Below are 27,209 nucleotides of genomic sequence, written 5' to 3'. Positions count from 1 at the left end.
CTGCCTTGACATGGGATGAGCTCACCCAGCCTGGCACATCCTGCCCCAGGTCTCCCCCTAGAACATTTCTGCCCATCTTTCCATGTTCATCTCAGGTGTGGCCTCCTTTGGGACATTGTCTCCATTTCCCACGGCAGAACCGATCAGTCCCTTCTCCACACACTCAATGCACTGGACACTCTCCTCTTCGACAGAACTCCTGACAAGGGGCTTTGAGGCACTAATACGTTTGGTTCTTTAACATGTTTTTGCTGTGGCCTCGCCCACTGAATGCGCCCTCATCAAACGATCACCCTTGGCCTGTGTAAAGGTGGCACAGTTAAAAATCATTCTCCAGGTGCTTATATTTGGGAAAAATAATACTATTCAAAATGGATTTCTTTAGTCCAGCTACTTTTCCACCAACTTACCCTGGCCAATCTTCCACACTAAGATGGCACCCAAAGAAGAAAGCATGTTGAAAATAAGAACCCAAAGCTTGTGTTCAATATTTGAGTAAAACGGAGAAAACTGAATGGGCCAAGTGGATCTTTATGTATTTATGTTTATTATTTTCTTATTATTGTTATTATTATTATCTTGGGCCACGACCATGGCACGTGGAAGTTCCTGGGCCAGGGACCAAACGCACAGACTGACCCAAACCTCAGCAGTAACGACACTGGATCCTTAACCCACTGAGCCACCAGGGAACTCTAAAAACTATCTTCAAAAATTCATAAAAACTTTTAGTTTCTTTAGTATTGTAAACTTGGATGCTTGATACATGCAATAACCCTATATATATTTTAACCTAGAAACCTTATTATTTTGAGATATAAATGACATAACACTGGGTTCATTTTAGAGGTACGACATAACGATTTGATGTTTGTATATATTGTGAAATGATCACGACAGTCTAGTTAACATCCAGCCCCATGTAAACTTACAACTGTGCTTTTTTTGTGATGAGAACATTTAAGACTTACTCTCTTAGCAACTTTCAACTATATGATAAAGTACAGCTAACTATAGTCACCATGCTGTACATTTTATCCCTAGGACTTATTTATCTCATAACTGGAAAGAAACTTGCTATTTTCTTCTCTATCTGGCCTGCTGCCTGGTGAAGACATGGCACATGTTGGTGAATAAAGGGATAAATGAATGAACAAGCAGACTTGAGGAAATGAGGTCCAGTAAAGAGAACTTAGCACAAATAAAAGTCAGATCCATCGACAGATGAATGGATTAAGATGTGATGTGATATATATATATACACACACATATACACACACACACACACACACACACACACACACACACACACAATGGAATACTACTCAGCCATGAAAAAGAACAAAATAATGCCATTCACAGCAACATGGATGGAACTAGAGACTCTCGTACTAAGTGAAGTAAGTCAGAAAGAGAGAGATGGATACCATATGATATCACTTATATCTGGAATCTAATACCCGGCACAAATGAACCTTTCCACAGAAAAGAAAATCATGGACCTGAAGAATAGACTTGTGGTTGCTGGGGGCAGGGGAGGGAATAGGATGGGCTGGAAATTTGGGCTTAATAGCAGCAAACTATTGCCTTTGGAATGGATAAGCAATGAGATCCTGCTGTACAGCACTAGGAACCTTATCTGGTCACTTATGATGGAGCACGATAATGTGCGAAAAAGCATGTATATTTGTATGTGTGACTGGGTCACCTTGCTGTACAGTAGAAACTGACAAAACACTGTAAACCATCTACAATGGAAAAAATGAAAATCACTAAAAAAAAATGTTTAGCAGAGTCAGGAAGTATAAGCATAGCTAGCTTGTTTCAGGTAGTTTTCATAAACTACCATAAAATGGTCAGAGAAATCATTTCATAAGAAAGTGTCAATAACAGAGTTCCCTAGTGGTTTAGTGCTTAAGGACCCAGCATTGTCACTGTAGCGGCTCAGGTCACTGCTCTGGGGCAGGTTCGATCCTTGGTGTGGGAACTCACGCATGCCACAGGCAGGGCCAAAAAACAAAGTGTAGATCCCTTCAAATTTTGAATCCAGAGGTTGTTTTTTTTTTTTTTTTTTTTTTTTTTGGTTTGAATGAAAAAGAACAAAAACATGGATGTGTGGTCTTGAAACAACTGTGTTTGAACATCAGTCTACATGCAGTCTTTTTTTCTGGATCATTAAAATAAAGTCTATTATATTAGTTTATTTATCACATCTTCACGTTACTAATGCTGCTGGTATTAACTACAATTGACAGCACTTCTGGAAGATGCCAGTAAAGCTGTTTGACCTGTTTTATGGGAATATTGTAAACAGCTCCCCAAAGACCATGAACACACACAGTTGTCTCAAACACTAAGCAATTCTTCTTCCAAAAGAGGGTAATTAGAGAGGGTAAAGGGCAGTGTCTCTTGGTAACCAAATTACCTAATTTTCTCAAACAACTGCTCTTCTACAAACAAATGGCCTGAGGCAGACAGAGAACGGCTGATTCTCAACTTCTAGGGCCACTAATGACTGCTTCTACTCGAGGGGAAATGGTTGGCACAGCACCGGTTTAAAGAAGTTTGCATAAATTCACTGAAAACGCCACCCTTTGATATTAAGATAAGCAGCTCTGTCGGGCGAAACCCTCTAACCTTCTTCAACTTGACTGGGATATGGAAAACCTATTTATATCGTGTGTGCACATGGGTTTATCTGTTGAAAAAGTCTTAAACGATTTTTTTTTTAAAAGCAAAACTCTAATAAGGTCATCAGAGGCAACATTAGCCTCTGCCTTCCCAAGTTCGTTCTGTTGGGCCCTTCAGCCCAGAGACATCTGTAAAGAGGCAGGCAGGCAGGACACAGCCATGGAACTGATAGGGTAGAGTAGGAGAGTTACACAGGTAGGTGTAGACGTCCCACCCAGTAGGGGATGGTTGAGAGGAAACCTCGGGCATGCTGGGAGACCCCTGTAAGTGAATAATCACTCAAGAAAGCCATCAGAATGTCCTGGAATGAAGCAGGCTTGCTTAACTATAAAACCATACACAAAAGCATGAGGTAGGCCTCATTCAAGTTCAGGATCAGGCCCACATTCAAGTTCAGCGAGATCATGATCCTCAGGCCCAAGGACAGGAATTTAAGGGAGAGATGACATTATACAGAAACCTGAGCTGATCCAACGTACCTTCGTATGTGTTACCACCCTGCTGCTGATCTGAATAAGCGCCAAGACAGTCCTAGGTTGACCTCACTGGGTCAAATACTCTCTTGCATAATACGAAGCAGGGGTTGAGGATGAAGCCTGACGTCTACCTGAAGAGTGAAAAAGGAGGTGGTCTTTTCCCCCTCCTCACTTTCCTGGATTATAAAGATGGAGCCCACCTCATCCGGGGGCAGAGCTTCTCTGCCTGCCCACTTGTATCCCTCGCAAGCATCCTATCTTAATAAATCTATCTCTTGCCTATCACTTTGCTCTCTTGCACTTGCCTTCTGCCCTGAGACACAAAAGAACTGAGCCTCAGTAAGTCCAGACACCAAGCGAGTGATTCTCATTAAAAAAAAACCAAAAAAAACATGGGTTCAAGTCCCAATCTGGGTTCTGCCGGGGTTCGAGCCAGAGGTGTTTCAGTTTCCCTGGGTTATAAAAACAGACACAAGCTCTGAAACTGAAAGAGGGTGTTAAATTCCTCTTTCTCCATGTGCCCAATGGGACAGTGTTCACCAAGCACCCCCTCTGACCTTGGCCCTGGGGTCTTGGTCTCTCACACAAGAGCTCCTGCCCTTTATTTTAGCTCACATTCTGCCCATTCCCACCCATCCTACTGCTGTTTTGAAACTTTTCAAACCTATAAAAAAATTAAAAGATGGATACGATGAATAATCTCCATTCAGATTTCCTAACTGTGAATATCTTGTGGGACTTCAAGGGGACAGAACTCAAAGCCTCTGGTCAAGACAAAAATTACCAGACCCTTATCAACACCCCACCAGTCTCACTGTAATGCCCCCTCTCCCACCTTGAGCAATCTGGCCAACTTCTTCCTGCCCCCTACTAGGAAAGGTATGTGGCCCACTCCTCACGCTGTCCCTACAGGGGCCTTATAGGCCCCCAACCAACCAGCAAGTGTATCATAAGACCCCCTTTCCCAACTAATCAGCAGGTCAGCAGGTGTATCATAAGACTTCTCCTTTCTCCCTGGGTTATCAAAACAGACACAACCACGTGCCCAGGGTTGGCTCTCCTCAATCATCAAGAAGTCGTCCCACTGCACTAGCAGCATCTCTTATCTCAATACTCTTCTTTCTTTTCAGCCCGCTATGAATCTGGAAAATTCTTTTTTGGACCCACATGCAACACAACACATCTCTCTTCACATATACTCAAGACTAACAGGTAACCCTCCTGAGTCTTTGCTGGGCTAGACCCGGAGGCCACCTCAGTCCTTGGAACCCATCATGTCCAGCTTTTGGCAGAGTCCTGGCTTGAGTGGCTGGACCCTATACTTCACACCCATAGTCAATAGTCACAGTTGCTGCCTTTGGCCCAAGAATTCAGGTGACTTTTTCTCCCCGATTTTGAGCATCACTCCTGTATGAAGTTTCTCACTGCCCAACAAACACCTAAACATTCCCAAGAGGGCACCAATTGGACATAATAAATACTATGTACTTTTTAAGTGTATGAACTTGAGCAAATGATTCCTCTATTGAGGCTCTCTCATCAGCTCTTAAATGGGGAGACTAATGGCACCCACTCAGTGGGTCAGGCTAATGATGAAAGTGCTTATACGAGAGGCTGGCATGTTGTAAGCAAGCAATAAATGGTAGCAATCACTATTGCCTTCACTCAAATAGTTCTTTGATATTGATTGGTTTTCCAGTTAGCCAACCCATCAGTGCATTCTTTCAACCTTGCCCACCCAGAATGTTCCACTGCAACCCATCATGGCACAGAGGCCTCTGGGGTTGGGTACCTCCAACTTAAAATTTTAAGTGGTTAAATTTACATTTTGTTTGTTTGGTTTTGGCCACACCCATGGCCTGCAGAAGTTCCTGGTTTTGGGGTCAATCCTGAGCCACAGCTGTAACCAGAGCCATGGCAGGGAAAATGCTCAATCCTCAAACTGTTGAGCTGAAAGGAAACCCCCACGTTCTTAAATTTAAATTGAAATTTTTAACTGAAAACTATTAAACTATTTTGAGAGGTTCCCTGGCAATTCAGAGGATTAAGGATCTGGTGTTGCTGAAGCTGTGACGTAGGTTGCAGCTGCAGCTCAATTTCGATCCCTGGCCTGTGGACGTCCATATGCTGTGAGCGTGGCCAAAAACAAAACAAAACAAACAAGCAAGCAAATAAACCCCACATCACTACCTCAGGGCTCATACAGGACTTTGTTTTTCTACTACGATATATCATTCTGGTGCATGAAATGGTCCTTCCTATGTCAGTAAGTCAGGCCTTGGTTCACTAATTCCCTAGCATCTGCTTCCTATTTAATTTTTTCTTAATGATCCATTCTGATTCCTTGGTCCTGCCCAGATAAGAATGCTTAATCATAAGCTTTAGAATGAATGTGAACTGTTTCCAAAATGCACATGTCCAGACTTTGATCCTAACACGTTTGATTGTGAAACTTTTAAAAGAGATGTCTGGTCTGGACGCCTTAATCCCATTGTGCTTAGTCAAGGAGCAGTATGTGAAGTAAGACCTTGAAAAGAGTAAATGATGTCCGTCTGTATGATCCTCAATTTGGCAAACAGGTCAGCATCCTCAAATAAATCGGCAAGAGACAACCTAAGATCTTTGATTTTTTTTTTTTCCTCCAAGTAACTAACACATAGCAGGACATTCTGACCTACCATGTGGTTTTTCTCCTTGCTACAGCCCTGCTTGTAACTGTCAGAGAGAAAGATGAAGCGAGGACGTTAATTCTTCATTCTTCTTGGCATTAAACATCTATAAGCTTGAAGTCATAACTGCGAGAGCTCAATGGACAATAATTCACAGTGAGAAATGCAAGTAAAAAGTTATTTTTAAATAGTAGCTCCAACCTTAATGCATATGACTTGGGAAAAAAAATACATTTTAAAATATAGCTCTGCTTTTAAATATAAGAGGGAAAAGGGTAAAAGGAAAACTTAAAAGTCACAAAATACACACAATATGCCTAAGTGTCTGGGTAGGTGTGTATTCAGGGCTGTCATGAAACTAAGTGCAAAGAAACCATCTACTGCAGATATGTAACCGTTCAAGTGCATTTTTCCCATATGCTAAAGGAAGAACCAGATTCCAGGTTATTTAATCTTTAAAAGCCCCAAGCTTTTTTTTTTTTTTCTTTTATAATGCTTTTTATTTTTTCCCTTATAGCTGGTTTACGGTGTTCCGTCAATTTTCTACTGCATTAGCAAGATGACCCAGTCACACATACATGTATACATTCTGTTTTCTCACATTATCCTGCTCCTTCACAAGTGACCAGACATAGTTCCCAGTGCTATACAGCAGGATCCCATTGCTTATCTGTTCCAAAGGCAATAGTTTGCATCTACTAACCCCAAATTCCCAGTCCATCCCACTCCTTCCCTCTCCCTCTTGGCAACCACAAGTCTGTTCTTCATGTCCATGATCTTCTTTTCTGTAGAAAGGTTCGTTCGTGCCATGTATTAGAATCCAGATATAAATGATATCATATGGTATTTGTCTTTGTCTTTCTGACTCATTTCACTCACTATGAGTGTCTCTAGCTCCACCCATGTTGCTGCAAATGGTATTATGTCATTATTTTTTATGGCTGAGTAGTATTCCATTGTGTATATATACCACATCTTCTTAATCCAATCATCGTTCAGTGGACATTCAGGTTATTTCCATGTCTTGGCTACTGTGAACAGTGCTGCAATGAACATGCGGGTGCATGTGTCTAAAAGCCCCAAGCTTTTTAAACATTTTATCAATCTCCGACATGTCCCTAAAGTGTAAGTTATCAAGGCCTGATGTAGAGATTTTTAAACTTCAAAAAAATGGAATAATCTCAACAAGAGTTCCCATTGTGGCACAGTGGAAATGAATCCGACTAGTATCCATGAGGATGTGGGTTTGATCCCTGGCCTTGCTCAGTGGGTCAGGGATCAGGTGTTGCCACAAGCTATGTTGTAGGTTGCAGACAAGCTTGGATCCTGTGTGGCTGTGGCATAGTCCAGCAGCTGTAGCTCTGATTCAACCTCTAGCCTGGGAACTTCCATATGCCATATACTGTGGGTGTGGACATAAAAAGCAAAAAAAGCAAAAAAAAAAAAAAAAAGGAAGTTCACATGATAAAGTAAATGAAAGTAGGTTCATAATTAAGGTATTAGTTTATTAGGTTGTTTCATTTCTCTATGAATTATTGACACACATGAGGGAAATGCACTTTTTAATCCCTTTAAGGTCTAGTAAAAGATGTTTTTCTTTCTTTCGGATATACACTGGCTTTTTCAGTCAGTGCTTTTTCGTGTATGTAGGTCTATCATCCTGCTAAACACTTAAGCTATAAGGAAACAAATAAATTATATATGAAGCCAATTATAACAGACTTACTGTCTGTACTGGATTAGGTTATGGCCCCATCAAACTAGTAGGTTCAAATTTGATATGTTTGCCCACAAAATGCATCTTTCCCCATGACCTCAGAATATGACATCATTTGGAGATAGGGTCTTTATAAAGGTCATTAAATTCAAATGAGGTCATAAGGATGGGCCCTAATCCATCATGACTGGTGTCATAATGTAGACAGACAAATGGCAGACAGACACGCAACAGAGAGAACGCCATGGGATCATGAAGACAGTCACCTACGAGCCAAGGAAAGAGGCCTGGTACAGGTCCTTCCTTCTCAGGATTTTAGCCTCCAGGACTGTGAGACAATACCTCCCTAATTGTTTAAGACACCCAGTTTGCGGTACTTTGTCACAAGAGCTCCAGCAAACAGTGTCTGTGTTATTTTTCTTTCAAATGAGATGTTTGCTTGCTTGCTTTGGTTGGGTGGGGGTGGGGGTGGGGTGCTTAAAAAAAAGTAGCTGGCCCTTTTCCAATTTTCAGATACAGAGCCGCTGGGCCAAAGGGAAGTCAACCCATCTTTCCATGGGAATGAGACATCTAAATGCAAATAAACTTCAAGGTCACACCTGTGTGACAAAAAAGACCACCGGCTCAGAGAAACAAGCCCCTCACTAGAACGGGTGAGGTCACAACGCCCCATCCAGACTCCCAGAAAGGATGGAGAGGAGAAAGCAGAGCCTAGGCAAAGTGTCTGAGTCCTAAGTCCACACAGTCCAGCTGACTGTCCCCTGATGTCACCAGGTGTCAAGTACAAGAAGGAATGGAAGCTGGAGCTTTTCTACAGGCACCAAGGTCAGAAGGAAATAGGAAGGAAGCTGGGATGCCCTAAGCCGGGATAAGTCTCTAAAACTTGACCATTTTGCAGGAATGATGACACAGATGGTGAGACGGTGGCAGGGAACAGAGTCTTCCCAGAGACCTTGATATTTTCTCCCAGTTATGAGTCAGTGGAAGACTCTACAAAGGTTCTCCCCTCCCCCTGTGATCATCATCCTGTGTTTTTTCTTCCCCCTCCTTTTAACCTCAAACTCTAAAACAAGCAAAGAGTGAAAGGAAGCATCTTAAGGTCTGGGGTGGGGACATCAGTTCCATTTTTCCACCTCAGGTCTTTGCAATAAACACGGAGGTGGAATAATGATAAGATAAAACTGACCTATTGAACTGAACCATCGCAAGTATTTTCGCGACATCAGCCAAAGGCTCACAAAGGACTTCTTGACCCCATAGTGTCTGTGAGGATAGGGGTTTGATCCCTGGCCTCGCTCAGGGTTAAGGATCCAGTGTTGCCACAAGCTGTGGTGTACGTCGCAGAGGTGGCACAGATCTGGGGTGGCTGTGGCTGTGATGTAGCCAGCAGCTGCAGCAGAGATGTGACCCCCTAGCCTGGGAATTTCCATATGCCGCAGGTGTGACAGCAAAAAAGAAAAAAAAAAAAAAAAAGAACTTCTGGAACATCTGATAATCATCAGGTGTGACGATTTCTGGAAACCATGCAATAGAAAACAAAGAGCAGCTGACATATTTACAACTATGAATGACCAGGCTACTCTCTTGGGTATGATGCCTCTGCAGATTTGAGCCACAAGAATCGTTGATCTGGGGTGAAGGAACTGATTTTCATTTCAGCATGACCCATACAAGTTTAGGGTTCAACTGAAACATACACTTCTTGCAAAATCACTGTTCACTAGAACTCCATTTTCTTCATTTACTCCCTATTAGATCACCTGTAAGTTTGCGAGGAATTTACAGGGGCAGTTCAGGGGACTCTGTGCGGACTGGCCAAGCAGCACATGAATACTAATGGAAGGAAATGGGGCGTAAGTGGAAAGTACATTATAGCCGGAAACATATCTGAGTTTAAAGAACTGAAAACACCTGCAGAAAGGATGCCAGGTCATAAAGTGGTATTTTTATCTCAGTGGAAAAAAGATATGCAAGGATTAAAAAAAAAAAAAAGCATCAATCCTCAAAATTACCCTAATAATGAGGGACCTTAATCGAACATAGTGTATGGGGTAGGTGTTCCAAATACATGAAAACAATCTGAAAAGGAGGAGATTTTGTATTTAACCATGCCCTTGTTCTTCCACAAAAATTATGTTCACAAAGACATGTTAAACTCCAAAGAAAACAGATGGCCAAAAAAACACACGAAAAGATGCTCAACGACAGTAATTATCACAGAAATGCAAATCAATAGCACAATGAGGTTATCACCGCACACCAGAGTGGCCATCATCAAAAGGGCTACAGAAAATAAATTCCAGAGAGAATGTGGAGAAAAGGGAATCTTCCCACACTCTTGGTGAGAATGGAAATTGGTAAAGCCACTATGGAGAATAGTACGGAGGTTCTTTTAAAAACTAAAAATAGAACTACTATATGATCCAGCAATCCACTCCTGGGTATCTATTTGGAGAAAAACCATAATTCAAAAGATATATGCACCCCCACGTCTATAGCAGTACTATTTGCAATAGCTCAAGACATGGAAGCCATCTAAACGTCCCCTGACAGAGGAATGGATAAAGACAATGTGGTACATATATACAATCGAATATTACTCAGCCATAAAAAAGAACAAAACAATGTCATTTGCAGCAACATGGAGGGACCCACAGATTATCATACTAAGGGAAGTAAAAGAAAGACAAATATCATGAGATCATTTATATGTGGAATCTAATGAGAATGATACAAGTTTGTCAAAAAGACATGTTAAAACTAATTATATGTTGAAGTACAAAATCTAACTTTTTCTTTTTTTGGCCACACCACAACACGTGGAAGTTCCCGGGCCAGGGCTCAAACCTGTGACACTGCAGTAACCAGAACCACAGCAGTGACAATGCCAGATCCTTAACCCACTGCGCCACAACACAACTCCCAAAATTTAACTGGGAAAAAAAAAAAAAAAAAACTTTCTGAAGGACTTTTGTCTACTCAAAGAAAAAAGTAAACATCCTCAGTAATATATAGGCCTATACCCTAGAAAGAACAACGGACTTGATCATGGAGCTCACTATTTTTATACTGATATATTTATGAAGCGTTCTTGGGAAGACTCAGAACAGATTCTGCCATTCACAAAATCTAAATGAATGCCTAATAAGATAAAAAGACATTTACAGGAAATAACAGTGGCCATAAATCTACTGCATTATTATTTATAGTTGTGTTTGTGACGAATACAGCATAACACGGCAACAAGCCAGTATTTAAGGGCTGAAAGATTTATCCAACCTTAAACATATCAGTCTACGCAGGCCTGGAGTCTGTAATCATTATCGCAGTTTAATCTGTCTTTTGCAAAACAAAACTAAAAAATAGACTGTGTGTCTCTGTGATTAATCATTCATATTTAAAGCCAATCTGGACGAATAAAAGGTCCAAAAAAGCAGCCCCAAGAACACGGTCCTGGAAGACGATGGAATGTGTTTAGAATACCATGTTCTGAAAGCATCGTGCAACCTTCTGTGAAATATTTGATTCATTGCATGTTGGCATCCTGATAGGGATCCTGGAAGCTCTTCGATGCGACAGGATGACTTCCTTAAAACCGCAACATATGCTGGGGAGCAAAACCCCACATCGGTTGCAACGCTCCTCCCCGAGAATGTCCCCAAGATGATGGTGCTTGCGAAGTCCCAAAAGAATGGCCAGTTCCTAAAGCTCAACTTTCTGCACAAAGGACACGGGTGGGTACCATAGTGTGACCTATTAAAATCAGCAGTGGGAAGAGCTGGTGAGTCCTGCCCATGCCTGGGACAGCAGAGAGTGGAGCTCAGATGATGGGGAACCCTGAATGAAAGTTACCAGGCGGTGGGGTCATTGAAATAAAGCAACCCGATGGTCACCCCCTTAGCATTTGCTGTTCATTTTAGGAATAATGACAGGTACATACACACAGCCAGGGAGAAGAACATCTTTAAGAAAAGGAAGAAATTGAAAGAGGGGGGAAGGAGGGATGGGGGAGGGAGAGGGGAGGAAAGCTGATGAGAAAATGGGGCTGAATAAGCAGTTACTGACACTGCCCTCACCACCTCCCACCCCACAAGCTGCTTTAACTTTGATGACCATTGCTTATTTGTGGATGTACATAGTTGCCCCTGACCTTGGCAGAATCAAAGAATTTATACAGTGAGCAGTTCTTGCACAACCTCCTGAAAAGAACAGCACAAACATTCTCTCCCTTCCATGCCAGGGAGGCCTTTCGACTCCTAGTCTTGGATTTTTCTTCCAGTAAATGAATTTACCTGCGTAGGTTCTGGTGCTGAAAAAAATTAGTCATTCTCCTCTCTTCTCCATCTCTGACAACGCACCTTGGGGATTTTTTTTTTTTTTTTTTTTTTTTGGCTTTTTAGGGCTGCACCTGTGGCATACGGAGGTTCCTAGGCTAAGGACTGAATTGGAGCTGCAGCTGCTGGCCTACACCACAGCCCACAGCAAGGCCAGATCCAAGCCACATCTGCAACCTACACTGCAGCTCATGGCAACACTAGACCCTTAAACCACTGAGTGTGAGGCCAGGGATCAAACCTGAATCCTCATGGATACTAGCTGGATTTGTTACTGCTGAGCCACAACAGGAACTCCAGGGACTTTTTTTTTAATCCTTTCTTTGGGTGATGTTGTGAGGAAAGATCTAAATTATATATGAAAACTTAATTATCTTCATCAACTATAAATTTATGGCAGGCACTAAATGCAATGGATTTGAAGAACTATAGCCTTTCTAGGTTTCTTGTGATGATAAAAGAAGTTCTCTTATTGATGGATCTGTCCACTGCACATAGCCAAGAAGTATAAAGAGTTTAATACTACCATCAAAGACAGCCTGGATATCTTAATTATCTTAATAATAAATACAAAATAACCACTGCTTTCTGTACTAAGTACCTTTCAGGACATGGACAGTTTGAACAAAAAATCTTCCTTAATTCTAAGTACAGTGCCCATAAGTCATGTCTAACACTTGCCACCCCTCAATAAATTAAAATTAAAGTGCCTGTTTACAAAGCACAAGTCCTAATGAACAAAAAAAAAACCTTTTCCAGGGCTCTGGTGTTAAAACCAGGTGCTATATATGCGCCTCACTTTACCCAGGTCACAGTGGGAACAATTCATGGGCCCTTCAGTCTCAGTCAAACATCAAAACCAAGCAGCATAACGCTAGGTGATTCACACGTAAGTTCATTTCCAAGTTTGTTTAAAAAAAAAAAAAAGAATGAAAGGGGAAGAAAAGGATTTTACAATTCCAAAAAGTGTGTGTTTCTTCAACTTTTGTGGGAGAAAGGAAAAAACAAACACTCTTGCAATTACACTTCTTATGACCCAGAAGAGTGACCAAGTTTGCTAAGATGGTGACACTAACGGGGAATCCGAGCAAGTTTTAAGGAAAGAGGTAAAGAAAGGATGCTTACTGCTATTTCTGTTTGGTTTCGTTTTCTTTTAATCATGATGCTAGGGAAAACTTACACCCTCACCTTCCTCTAAGGAAGTTCAAATAACTTGGTATGCATTTATCCTAAACAATGATAGGAATCAAGTCTTTCTTAGCAGAAACTAAACACTTGAAATTGATTTTCATTTAGGCACAGCCTTTGTTACAGGGTGTGAAGCACGATCACTAATGAAAGCATGGATCTGGAATCAAGCCCCAGGATTCAAATTCTGACTCTGATCTTACTTGCCACGTATCTGTGAACAAAGGGCTTTATCTCTTGGTGCCTCAATGTTCTCATTTGCAAAATGTACATCCAGATAGAATATGCAGGTAACAGTCAATAACCATTATTTTTATTTCCTCTGCCATGGTCTAATTCGTATTTTAGTGTTAACTCACTAGGTAATACTATTTTACAAGCAATAATAATAAACTCTTAAATAGCATTTACTAGACTGCAGGTAGAGTTCTAAGCAATTTACAAGTTTTAGCTCACAAAATTCTTACAGTCAGCTTTTGGGGTAGATTCTCTTTCCCATAAACTGCTCCTGAGGTAGAAGTACACAGAGATGAAGCCCTTGTCCAAAAACCAACTAATAAACAGCAGAGGCAAAATTCGGACTTGTCTTAGACCAGATTCAGAATCCAGGCCCTTATCATACCTTGCTCTTGAAGAAAAATGTTTGAAATAAACCTCCTAACATCATAATGTACATAATTTACTTTTACTGTGGAAGAGTTCCTGCTGTGGCTCAGCAGGTTAGGAACCGACATGGTGTTTGTGAGGATGTGGGTTGGATCCCTGGCCTTGCTCAGTGGGATAAAGATCCCGTATTGCTAAAAGCTGTGATGTAGCTCACAGATGCTTGGATGCAGTGCTGCTGTAGCTGTGGTGTAGGCTGCAGCTGCAGCTCGAATTCAACCCCCCCCGGTCTGGGAACTTCCATATGCCGCAGGTGCGGCCTTAAAAAGGGAAAAAAAAAAAAAAGAAGAAGAAGAAAAACAAAAGAGAATTATAGAAATTCTAAGTTCAGTATATAGTGAACCAATTTTGCACAGAGGCAACATTTTAACCACCGCATAAAGGCATGAGATCTTAAAAACAAACAGATAAACCACATTTAATGTTCCTTTCTCTCTCTCTCTCTTATTTATTTATTTATTTTTGCTTTTTTAGGGATGCACCACGGCATATGGAAGTTCCCAGGCTAGGGTCAAATCGAGCTGTAGCCAGCGGCCTATACCATAGCCACAGCAATGCCAGATCGGAGCCGTGTTTCTGCAACCTACACCACAGCTCAAGGCATGCCAGATTCTTAACCCACTAAGCAAGGCCAGGGATCGAACCCGCATCCTCATGGATACTAGTCGGGTTTGCTACCCCTGAACCACGACAGGAACTCCAACTTTCCTACTAATTAATGTTCTTCCTTTTGCAGTTGCCAGAAACAAGTTCATGAAACTGACACACCACATAGGCCCAGCTGTGACTTGGCAACAAGCTTCTGTAGAGGAGAACCAACAGCAACCTGTTGGGAAGCAGCCCGTGGGACGTCCCACTAATACCCACCACACGCAGCCAATAATCCCTGTGGACAGTGACCTCAACGCAACCCTCACTGATCAGGACTCAGCCCCACCCCTGAACTCCAGCATGGAACTGTGTCCTGGGAGTAATTAACCAAGCTCAGGAGGAAGTCATGTTCTCTGAAATATCACTACTTCAAATAGGCTGATGATGTGAAGAACCAAAGATGGGTCATTGGGTTAGGTTATGGGCTACTGGTCAACCCACAAAACGGACCCTTTATCTAGACTACAAAAGCTCTTTTGTGGTAGCTGTTATCCTGCTTAAGGACCTAAAGCTGAAATGTATCTATTAGTCTTAAGACTAACGAATCTTCTTAAAAAATTAGTTAGAGCACCACAAACAAATGGTGGCTAGAAAGATACAACTCCAAGCCTGGGAAAAAAATAAAACCATGCCTTTTCCCATTTTACTTAGAGCCTTTCTTCATCCTCATGTCCTAATGTATTCCATTATATTTCAACATCCTCCCACCAAGCGATGATACCATTTTTTATCAAATAGCCACAGACCTAATTACAATGATGAATGAGCTATTTACCATAGAGAGTAATAAAATACTCTCATATTTTAAAATTTACACACACACACACAGAGGTTGAACATGTGAAAATTTTATATAAAGAAAGAGAAACTTATTTTTTAGTAAGCGAGAGTATCATAGAGTTTGCTGTAGATTGAACTGTGAACTCTCCTGGAATTCATGTGTTGAAGGCTTGACCCACAATTTTAAAATTTAAAATCTCATGTAAGATCATGTAAAATCTCATGTAAGATCTTTCAGAGTCTAACTTTAGCTATTATATATATTTTATAATATATTATAGTATACATTTATAAATGTATACTATATATAAAATATGTGTTATAAATATATATTATATACAAATATGTATTACAAATATATACTATATAAATATTTAAGTATATTATTTTATTATATTCATTATGTTTATTCTTATATTTATATTTAATACACCTATTGTATTATATTTAATATGTTATATTTAAATACATATGTATAATATACATTTATATCATGCAATGGTCCCTAGATCCAGCCACAGGTAAACAGCTTAGTTATTAAGGAACCAGATATTAATGCCATAATGAGCTAAACTTCACTGTCATAAGAATGACTGAAATGAAAAACCATCAACAATACCAAGTGTTGGCAAAGCTATGAAACAACGAAAACTGTTGCCCACTGTGGGTGAGAGTGCAAACTGGTTCACCACTTTGAAAAACTGTCTTGTAAGTATTTACCTGACATGAGTCTAAGACCCAGCATTCCACTCTATTCCAATGTGAACAAAAATGCATCTGTACGTGTCCCAGGAGAGACACAAGAATGTACATCACAGCATTGATCTCAATAACCCCACCAGGAAACAACTCGACGTCCAGCAACAGTTGAGAGGGTAAATCAACACAACACAACACTGTTCAGCAAAGAAACTCAACCAGTTACTGAAACATCCAACAGAGATGAATATAAAAATCATGAAGTTGAGTGAAAGAATAAAGACCGAAAATGATGCCATTTATACAAAGCCCTTAAAACAGGCCAAGAGAAGGTGTAATTTCAGAAGAAATGATGACGGTTGATTGCCTTTAGCGAGGAAGAAGGGAGTAAAGAGGGACAGGGGTCAAAGGGGCATCTCGGGGGCTGGTAATAAGTTTCTTGACCTGGTGTTAGGTATGTAGGGATACACTGACTTTGTGAAATCTCATCAGACTGACACTTGGGATCTGTGCATTTGCCAGCATATATGTTGCATATCAAAGAATGTTTATTTTTAAAGTTACAAAAGTAGGCCTACTATCAAGCCCAATTGTGTACGTGTTTGTGTATCTGTATTAGTCTACTAGGAGGACGGCTATAGCAGAACAACAGAAATGTATTTTCTCATGCTCTGGAGGCTGGAAGTCCAAGGTCGGGTGCTGACAAGGTTGGGTCCTGGTGAGACCTCTCTCCTTGGCTTGTGACAAGACACCTTCTCCCTCTGTCCTCTCAATGGCCTATTTTTCTGCACACATACATCCTTGCTGACTCTTCTTTACAGAGATACCGGCTCTATCAGATTAGGGCCCCACTCTTAGGACCTCGTTTAACCCTAACTACCTCTGTAAAGGCCCCATCTCCAAGTACAGTCACATTGTGGGTCAGGCCTTCAACACATGAATTCCAGAAGAGTTCACAGTTCAATCTATAGCAAACGCTATGATACTCTCGCTTACTAAAAAATAAAAGTTTCTCTTTCTTTATATAAAATTTTCACATGTTCAACCTCTGTGTGTATGTGTGTATGTGTGTGTGTAATGGAATATTACTCAGTCACGAATAAAACATTTGGAGCAACATGGATGGACCTAGAGATAATCATACTAAGTGAAATAAGAGAAAGGCAAATACCATATGATGTCACTTATACATGGAATCTAAAATATGACACAAATCAACATACCTACTAAACAAAAGCAGACTCACATAGAGAACAGACTTGTGGTTGCTGGGGGGGGGAAGGGGGGAGGGAAGGATTGGGAGTTTGGGATTAGCAGATGCCAACTATTATATACAGGATGGATAAACAATAAGATCCTACCATATAGCACAGGGAACTATATTCAATATCCTGTGATAAATCATAATGGAACAGAATATGAAAAAGATATATATATATATGTACATAACTGAGTCACTTTGCTGTACAGAAGATAGTAACACAGCACTGTAAATCAACTGTACTTCCATAAAATGTTTTTTAAAAGAATGAGTTAAAAATTTCGAAATGTATATATACAGTTAGTGAAAATATATATCTGAAGGTTTCAAAATTATATGGAAATTTTTAATTCAAAGGCAGCAATAAAATCTAACCAAAATAATTTTTAAATAGCACCCAGTTAGAGAGACCAAACACCTGCAATACCAATTACACATGTGCCCTAGCCACAGACACGTAACATGCACTAATGTACCTCACTTATTGAACAAAACACCTACTTAGGATAAAAAGAAAGCATTCAAAAGGGAGTGCTTTCAAATGACTTCATCTCACATACACTTATTGTTCCTACCTACCCTGCATTCCTGCAAATTCTCTGACGAAACCATAGTCGACTAAATATTTAGCTATGCCATGGTAGCCTTAACTTATTTTCAAAGGGTAGCAAAATATGAATGTGGTTGTAACAAAACAGAGATTAAATTACCAAAGGAAAAATAGAGTGTTTAACTTAGCATTCTCACCAAAGACACTGGTTTTTCTTCTGTGTCAGAAGCAAGCTGGTACTTCAGGGTTCGTGATGTCTCTGGGATCATAACTGCAAACCCATGTCATAGCAAGCACCTCTTCATACTGAGATTCACGGAGATGGGCTTTTATTTCAAGGAGACCAACTTTTAGAGTAGATTTATGTTTGAGGGGGTTGTTTTGGGTCTTCTTACATGCTCACATGTGTTTGGTAATGTGGACCTAAATTTATAGGAAGTAGTTTCATAGCACTCTTTAGCATTTTTAATGGTATTTCGACCACATAATCTCATATGTCGCCAAGAATGCAACGTTGAAAGGAAGTTATTAAAAAAAAAAAAAAAGGAAGTTAACACGAGGAAAACCAAATTCCAGTCAGTTTATATGCAGTTTATATCCCTCCTCACCTTCCAATCAAGTTATCCAAACTCTACCCAAGGGGAATTCACAGCCAAAGAGATAACTGGAAAAGAGTGCCTGGCGATGCAGCACTATTCACAATAGCCAAGATATGGAAACAACCCAAATGTCCATCGACAGATGTTTGGATTCGGAAGATGTGGTATATATACACAATGGAATACTACTCAGCCATAAAAAAGAACGACATAATGCCATTTACAGCAACATGGATGGAACTAGAGACTCTCATAGTGAGTGAAATGAATCAGAAAGACAAAGACAAATACCATATGATATCACCTATAACTGGAATCTAATATCCAGCACAAATGAGCTTTTCCACAGAAAAGAAAATCATGGACTTGGAGAATAGATTTGTGGCTGCCCGATGGGAGAGGGAGGGAGTGGGAGGGATCGGGAGCTTGGGGGTATCGGATACAATTTGGAATGGATTTACAAGGCGATCCTGCTGAGTAGCATCGAGAACTATGTCTAGATACTTATATTGCAACAGAACAAAGGGTGGGAAAAAAATGTATACATGTAAGAGTAACTTGGTCCCCATGCTGTACAGTGGAAAATAAAAAATAAAGGCATTTTTTGCAGAGCTCAGGTGAGCAATAATGAGCTTTATACTCTATTTCCATCAAAAGATGTCGCTCACTACAAACACCACAGGTTTTCTCTCCCTGCCTTTTCGACCCGCCGCCTGTCATTTGGTGTGGCTTTTCTGCAGACTCTCTGTGCCCTAAGAAGCTTATTTGTTTCTGCTTCAGGCCCTCCGGCATTCAGCTCTAAGAGGATGACTCAGCGCGTGGATTCTAGCGCCCCAGGTAAAAATCTCCTGGCCCCAGAGGCAGAATCAATACCGATGCTTGAATTGGGAAAGGCCTGGGTGACGTTCCTTGAAGAGGCTCCCCTGAGCTGACACTCTTTCTCCAGGCTCTTCACTTAGGCTCAAGCCCCGGATGCCCGAATCCTGCCCACGAGACAACAACTTCAGGCCAATGCACGTGCCCTAGTGCCCCTGGCACCTGGTCCCTGCACCTCTTGGGCCATCAGAACTTTGCTCCAGGGCGGGCCTCACTTGCCTTTCTCTTTCTACCTGTTTCTTAGCTCAATAAAATCCCTGTCCTTCTTAACCGGCTCTCTTAACCAGCAACCAAAACAGTGACCAATTAGCAGAGACAAGAACCCAAGTTCTTCCAGTTCCCAAGTGACTCAGACTCACGGCTGGTGCCCTTGATGTTGTCAGCGGGGAGCGGATGGTTGGAGATGGATCATCCTTTGTGTTGGGAAAACATAGGACGCAGCCACTAACCAGGAACGAAATCCCCACGGATGCAACAGGTAAACATGTCAGGGCGGAACTGCTGCTAAGTGGGGAGAGAGGCATGGGGACAGGACCCCCCCAAAGCAGAGGAGACAATGACTTTTCCAAGAGACACGGAGCAGCTCTTCCAGCGGACAACCGTTGTCCTCGGGAGGGAATGAGCTCTCACTGATACAGGCTTAAGGACAAACGCTGCCAACCAGCAAAGGGGGGTCCTTCACCCAGGAAGCAGCTTCCTGCCAACTTCCCCTCCACTGAAAAGCATCAGGTGAAGATCTTTGCTCACCTACACCTGAAGCCATGTCAGTTTCCACCTGTCACCTATTTCCTCAAAGTGCTGGCAGCCGGTGCTCTTCCTCTGGGAATTGAAGTCCTTTCTGCAACCAAGTCTAAGAGTGTTTCTATGTTAGGGACCCCAACAGTGCTTGGAAGCGGGGGGGTAGTTCCAAACCACTGGGCAGGAACACACCTTAACCGTGTCCAGAGGCAGTTTCAATGATGCTGCCAAAGTATCACGTGTGCTGTTTGACCCCCGTACCCTGGACCATTTCAAGACCGGGGCGATTGTCTCTTTTGCAATCCCAGCCCCGGGTGGGAAGAGGAAAACTCTGGTGGGAGGAACTTCACAGCTGGCAAACCAGGCCTGCCCCACCCCTTCCACACAAAGCCCCCCAACTGTCCTCGTGGCTGCTGGAGGTCACTCATTCGGTTCTCAAGAAACCCTTTGTAACAAAGGGTGCCCTTGTCTTTCCCAACTTGCCAGGAACGCGTGGGACTGTTACACAGATGGTCTCACTTAAAATTTAAATACATTAACGATGCCATTCAACAGCACAATTTTCACTCCAGCTAAGAGAACAATAATACTGATAAAAATTGTGAGGATGCTGCTATAAAACCACTCTAAAAAACAAAAACAAAAAACTGAATTCATTTTACTATACGTCTCCGAACTATGAATTTAAGAGCTCCTTACCTGACGGACGAAGCTATTTGAGGTAGTGTCAGACGAAGTGCTCCCATCGGATCCTTTAAATCTGTTTTTCCTTCTAGCTCCTTTTCCATATGACTGCAAAAAAGAAACAGAGAGACCAAATGAGATTATTGCTAGGCCCCATGTGAGAATCTAGACCGAGTTCTAGAAAATGTTCTAGATCAAGACAGGGAATGTTCTAGATCAAGACAGCGAGGACAAATGAGATTATTGCTAGGCCCCATATGAGAATCTGGACGAGTTCTAGAAAATGTTCTAGATCAAGACAAGAGCAAAATGTTCTAGATCACTGCCAACATAGGAGCATTATGAAAAAGTTATTGGTGACCATATGACATCATGCATATGTGGAATTAAAATACGACACAAATGAACTTCTCTACGAGACAAAAACAGACTCACAGACATAGAGAACAGACCTGTGGCTGCCATGCGGGGGGAGAGGGAAAGATGGGGAGCTTGGAGTTAGCAGATGCAAACTAGCATATACAGGATGGAGAGACCAGGTGCACAGGGAGCTCTACTCAATATCCCACGATAAACCATCATGGAGAAGAATTTGAAAAAGAATCTAGAATGTGGAACAGTCATTTTGCTGTACAGCAGGAATGAACACAACACTATAAACCAACTATATTTTAATAACATACATTTTTTTAAAAGTTATTGGTGGAATCACAAATATTTATTTCAAAACAAATATAAGTTGACAGGGAGGAGCAATTTCAAGAAAAAGCATTTCATAACTGGTGAATTAAAACAGTTTATGCAATCTGGGGTCAAGAGGCAAAGGCCGCTAAAGATAAGGCATTAGAAAATAATTTATATGTGGGAGGGACTGGGGCAAAATTACCATGAAAGAAAAGTAACCTGTCAAAGCCCTTCAGCCAACATGACTGCGGCAGGCAAGTGCAGAATGAAATATTGTTTTTCAGTGGTGTGGAATGTCCATTTTATCGCTCCTTTTCCTGTTTTAATTTGTAATTCCACAGGTATTCCTGTGCTGGGGTGGTCCTTTAAGTGGGGAGGAACATTTTGCAATGTGAATTTTGTGATCACTTTCATACAGACACCTGGAGATCTAGACAGACCAGGAATGAAGTGTGGGGCCAACTCTGTCTCTCTTTGTAAGGAATCTAAAGACTTCTCTGTGAGATGGTGAAACAACTATAGAAGTGGTAGTGCATTCTACAAAATTAAAATGCTTTGCACAGTGTCCTGGCCCACTGCTGTACTGTTTGACTAGGACGTGGAAAGCGTGCTTTTTAGCCATTTCGTTATTTGCCTGAGAAGGTCAGAAAAATAAATTTTTATGGAATAATCATAGTCATAATAATAACAACCATGAGAAGAAGAAGAAGAAAGCATTTAGGACCAGGATGTTAAAAGTGAGACAATTTTTTTCAGCAGTTGGATGGGGCCAAGCACAAACATCCACAAATGAACTTGCTTTTTCTACTGTGTCTACAGCTTACATTCGCAGAACTAAGCACAAAATGTGCATTAATCTATGGTTAACTCTAGGCACAGATAAAGTTAATGAGAGAATGAACCATTCAAAAATAAGTGAAAAAGAGCTCAACACGGAGCTTTACAGGTAAATACACACAAGTGGGAATCCGTGAGCAAATTCTTTTTTCTTTTTATCTTTTTCTTTTTTTTTCCTCTTTACAGCAGCACCTGGAGCACAGGGAGAGTCCCAGTCTAGGGGTCAAATCGGAGCTGCAGCTGCAGGCCTACACCACAGCCATAGCAACTCGGGATCCGAGCTGCATCTGCAACCTACACCATAGGTCATGACAACCTGGATCCTTAACCCATTGAGCAAGGGCAGGAATCAAACCCGCATCCTTACGGACACTATGTAGGGTTCTTCACTTGCTGAGCCACAACAGGGACTCCTTGAGCAAATTTCTTAACCTTGCCAAGGATCAGTCTTAAATTTTTTTTTTTTTTTTTTTTTTTTTTTTTTTTTGCCACTCCCACAGCATGTAGAAGTTCCCAGGCCAGGGACTGAAAACATGCCACCGCAGCAACCCCAGCCACTGCAGTGACAACACTGGATCCTTAACAGCTGCACTACAAGGGAACTCGAGTCCTCTCATCCGTAGAGTGGGGATGTTAAGACTTACCTCCCAGGATTGTTTTTAATATTAAATGAAGTAATGTATTTACTTCAATATAAGACTGAGAACATGGTAAGTGCTCAAAATAATATATATATATATATTATATATATATATATATATATTTTTTTTTTTTTGGTCTTTTTAGGGCTGCACCCTTGGAATATGGAAGTTCCCAGGCTAGGGGTCAAGTCAGAGCTTCAGCTGCTGGCCTACACCACCACCACAGCAACTCAGGATCCGAGCCACGTCTGTGGCCTACACCACGGCTCACGGCAACACTGGATCCTTAACCCTCTGTGCAAGGCCAGGGATCAAATCCACGTCCTCATGGATACTAGTCGGGTTAGTTACCACTGAGCTACAATGATAACTCCTCAAAATAATATTTTTAAAAGTGAAACCCACGTTAGGGTGGGAAGGATGGAGAAAAACTGGCCTAAAATATACACATGTTTAGAAGGATTAGGTTTAGATAGATTTCACAAGATGAGCAAAATTTACCAAATTTGCTTTTTTGAAAAATCCCCGTGTTTGGGTTTTGAAAATGCTACTTTGTTATATTTTATACGTTCATATGGTTTTCATTAAAATGGAAATATCTTATAAACCATAATATATGTTGCACTTAGGCAAGCCTGAAATCTATTATAAACATTTGTGTTAGGAGGAATTTAGATGAATTTGCAATCAGGGAGAGGGGTGGTATAGTTTTAAAGCAAAAAAAAATTGTCTTAAATATGTTTGTTCTCTTCCAAGGATCTAAAGGATTGATATAATACAAATGTGTTTCCATGGCATTTAATTAACTCTCAGCTTCATAAAAGGAGAGACGGTCTAGGCTGGGCTTTCATAATACAAGGTTCTCCTCACTTAACAGCGTATCCTTCTTAATTATGTAAACAGTATTCCGTAAACTGTTGAAAAATGACGTTCTTTCAACAATGTTCCTCCTTTTCCAATTACTATGGAAAGGTTTGGACAGAAGTGTCTCCGAAGCCTAGGAACGTTAAAGTCCGAACGTTTCCTTAAAATTAAAAAAAAAAAAAAAAATTTACATTATTCCATATGGAAAAATACTTATGACCTTGAAGGCATTTTTAAGGCCTAACATGTTTCTTTGGGGGGGAAGGGCAACTCCATACACTATGTATCTTCATTCGGGGCATAAAATATCTTTAAGACCAAAGACCATCATCCTCTACGCCTCTTATCCTGCATCCTTCCAGAACCATGAGAAAGCGCTCTTCTGAATTTCTATCTTTATCATTTATTTCAAATTTTTAATAACAAATATGTTTTACTCGTCAGCTGCTCCGGAGTATAAGCTTTTTCCTGGCTGTTCACATTGTCCAGCAGGCCCTGTGAGAACCACAGAATATTTAAGACAGCCGGTCCCAGGGGAGGCTGTAGTTCTCCGCAAGAAATGAGACACATTTCGAAAGTCACATTCATGTTTCCAGGCCCCTGGGAATATCGTTCATAAACATTATTTCAGGTGTACTTAGCGACCGAGGCAGTCGGATTATTTCAGGCTTCCACTGTACTAAGACACAGTTTACACATGTTATAAACCCTAGTATGTGGAGTTCCCGTTGTGGCACAGTGAAAACAAATCTCACTAGTATCCATGAGGATGTGGGTTTGATCCCTGCCCTTGCTCAGTGGGTTGGGGATGCCAAGTGTTTATACTTAATAGTGTTATAATAAATTCTTTTTTTTCTTCTTCTTCTTTTTGGCCACCCTTGCAGCTCCCGGGCCAGGGATCAGATCCAGGCTGCAGTTGCAACCTGTGTTGGATCCTTAACCCACTGTGCAAGGCTGGGGATTGAACCTGCGTCCCAGTGCTCCAAAGATACCACCCATCCTGTTGCACCACAGCAGGAACTCCTAGATCTTATTCATTACATATCCTATTTACTCAAAACCAGAATAAATAAATATGCTTAATTACACCTCTATTCTATTTTGCTAATTTCAGCAGTAGTTTCTCTCCTATAATCTCCTGTTTAAAGAAAATTTACTGTCAAGTGACCAATGTTAATTAAATACCATAATGTTATTTTTATAATAATATTCAGGGTCAAGAAAAATTAGTAAAGCAATTTTTGTAAAGCTAGTAGTCCATTTTTATGTACTTTAAAAAAAAATATTGAAAATTTTTACTGCCATTACCAAATGAAGTTGCCTTTAACACAATGCATATTTAAAATGAAGTCCATCTTGGAGTTCTCTTGTGGCGCAGTGGGCTACGGATCTGGCAGTGTCACTGCAGCAGCTCATGTCACTGCTGTGGTGTGGGTTTGATCCCTGGCCTAGGAACATTCATATGCTTGTGGGCATGGCCAATAAAATAAAATAAAGTCCATCTTACTGAAATTACTCGTTTATTAATTTCCACTCATTACCTTAGCTATACACAGCTTAATAAAAACAAGTAATGTCACTACGGCAAGTAGGAAAGATGAAAACCATGTAATTTAAATTCCTTTTCTTCTCCTAAAACATCAACCAAGGTAAGTAAGACTTCAAAAACTAGGGGGGAAAAAAAACCTTAAGAAATTGCCACAAATATATAAATGACATTAAAAAGATACCCAACATTCCTCATGATGTTAATATCAGCTTGGTGTCAACGACTCTCTTCTTTGGTCTAAATAACTTTTAAAATTGGACTGTAATGAGTTCCCACTGTGGCACAATGGGATTTGCGGTGTCTCTGCACTGCCAGAATGCAGGTTCTATCCCCGGCCTGGCACAGTAGGTTAAAGGATCCCCGGCCCAGGAAGTCCATATGCTGCCCCCCCAGGGGGGGCAAATAAAATAAAATAAAAAATATAAAATTGGACTGTAATCTTAAAAGCAGCAAATAAATGGTCACATTTTCACAGGTAATTGAAATCTAATTTCTGTACGATTAAAGTAGACAACAGGAGTCAATCATAGAAGTTGCCAGACTTTGCCCAGCCTTGCACACAAAGGTGGCTTGGCCCCTGGAGGCAGCTCGAAAAATACTGTCCCTTCTGTGGATGATGAATATGTGGACAGTTTTCCTATCTACAAATTCTCCCCATCAGCATAACGCTGATGCCAGAAATTACTTTCCAGCCCTTATGCTCAGCATTCATTGATATTGATCCCTTTGAACTATGGGCGTTTCCTCATCTTACAGTCTGAAGCCAATGAAGCCAAAACTCAACAGAAAAGAAACAGACATCACATGACCTCATTTGCCAGCACTTTAGGGTGAACGATGCTTTTAGATCCTTTACTAGAAGTAATTGGGAATCACCTCCCTCAAAGGTGTGGAACACAGCAAATTCTCTATATGGATCACTTGGCAGAGAGGCATCAAGAAGCAGCCTAACATAGGACTTCCCACTGTGGCTCAGCGGGTTAAGAACCCAACACAGGGTTCAAGGAGGACACAGGTTCAAACCCTGGCCTCACTCAGTGGGTCAAGGATCTGGCATTGCCACAAGCTGTGGTACAGGCTGCAGCTCTGATGGGACCCCTAGCCTGAAATTTTTCATATGCTGCAGGTATGGCAAAGAAATTTTTTTTTTTTTAATTTCTTAAGAAGCAGAAGCATAAATAGAGCTCTTTTGGGGATCGGCAGGTAGAGAAGCAAGGGGGTGACGAGGCCAGGAAGCAGAGAAACGCCTAGCAGGGAAGGTAAGGAGGATGGGAGATGGCCAAGGAGCAAGCTTGCCCTCTCCGGCCAAGTGTGGAAAGCACTCCAAGGCAGACGCAGGGACTTAAGGGCTGCCCTAATTAATTTGACGTCCCTGTAACTGCAAAAGTCAGTGTGTGCCATGTACTCTTGGTAGGCCAGAGACATGTCCCACAATCACAAAATCCAAGAGGGCCACCCCCCAAACCCACCACCCCAACAGGGTTAATGTATTTTACTAAGCTTCTCTTGAACGGTCCTTGGCTATATTCCATCTAATTCAACACATTTCAGTAGCGCCAACAGGTAAGTGGAGTCTTCACATGAAAGGAAAAGACAAAAAGAACAGGAACATAAAAACCACACGACCAGTGAAATCTCACATCACTCAGAGTCAGACAGCAGATGTCGCATTTTGAAGCAGACTCAAGAATTCTGATTGGCACGTTTTTAAACTCCCCCCTCTTGAACCCCAGGACAAAGTCCTGCTGAAGAGGAAAATGATGGGGCGTGGAGGGGGTCAGGAGGGAAGGCTGCCCCAAAACATAAGACCCAGCACCCGTGGCCACTGTGTTTGGAGACTGCCAAGGTCGGAATTGGACCTCGGATCCAAGAAAGTTTCTGGAAAGTGGTACTGACCTGGGGAAAGGGCTGGGCTTTTTGGAGATAAAGCTCCTTGCTACACTGATTGAGCATGTTGCCCTTAGCAGCCTGTATTACGACAACGTGCTTGAAAAGCATCTGGCAGCCTCAGCTGGGGTGGAACCAGCCAGGGCTGTTGCTAGGAGCAAAACAAACAGG

The 27,209-nt window shown here is 41.4% G+C and overlaps 1 protein-coding gene across 2 annotated transcripts in view; it reads right to left on the bottom strand.

Moving 5' to 3' along the window:
* CACNB2 (calcium voltage-gated channel auxiliary subunit beta 2) overlaps positions 1 to 27,209 on the bottom strand; it is a 565,457-nt gene that overhangs the window by 433,835 nt on the left and 104,413 nt on the right. For both annotated transcript variants that reach the window (XM_021064820.1, XM_021064817.1), the window contains one exon: positions 20,592 to 20,684. In XM_021064820.1, the coding sequence (XP_020920479.1) occupies positions 20,592 to 20,684 (93 nt within the window). The remainder of the gene's footprint in view (positions 1 to 20,591; positions 20,685 to 27,209) is intronic.

Source organism: Sus scrofa, chromosome 10 (genome assembly GCF_000003025.6).
Source record: "Sus scrofa isolate TJ Tabasco breed Duroc chromosome 10, Sscrofa11.1, whole genome shotgun sequence".
NCBI classification, from domain to species: Eukaryota; Metazoa; Chordata; class Mammalia; order Artiodactyla; family Suidae; genus Sus; species Sus scrofa.
The sequence above is the reverse complement of the archived record's forward strand: the minus strand, read 5'-3'. Positions and strand labels throughout refer to the sequence as shown.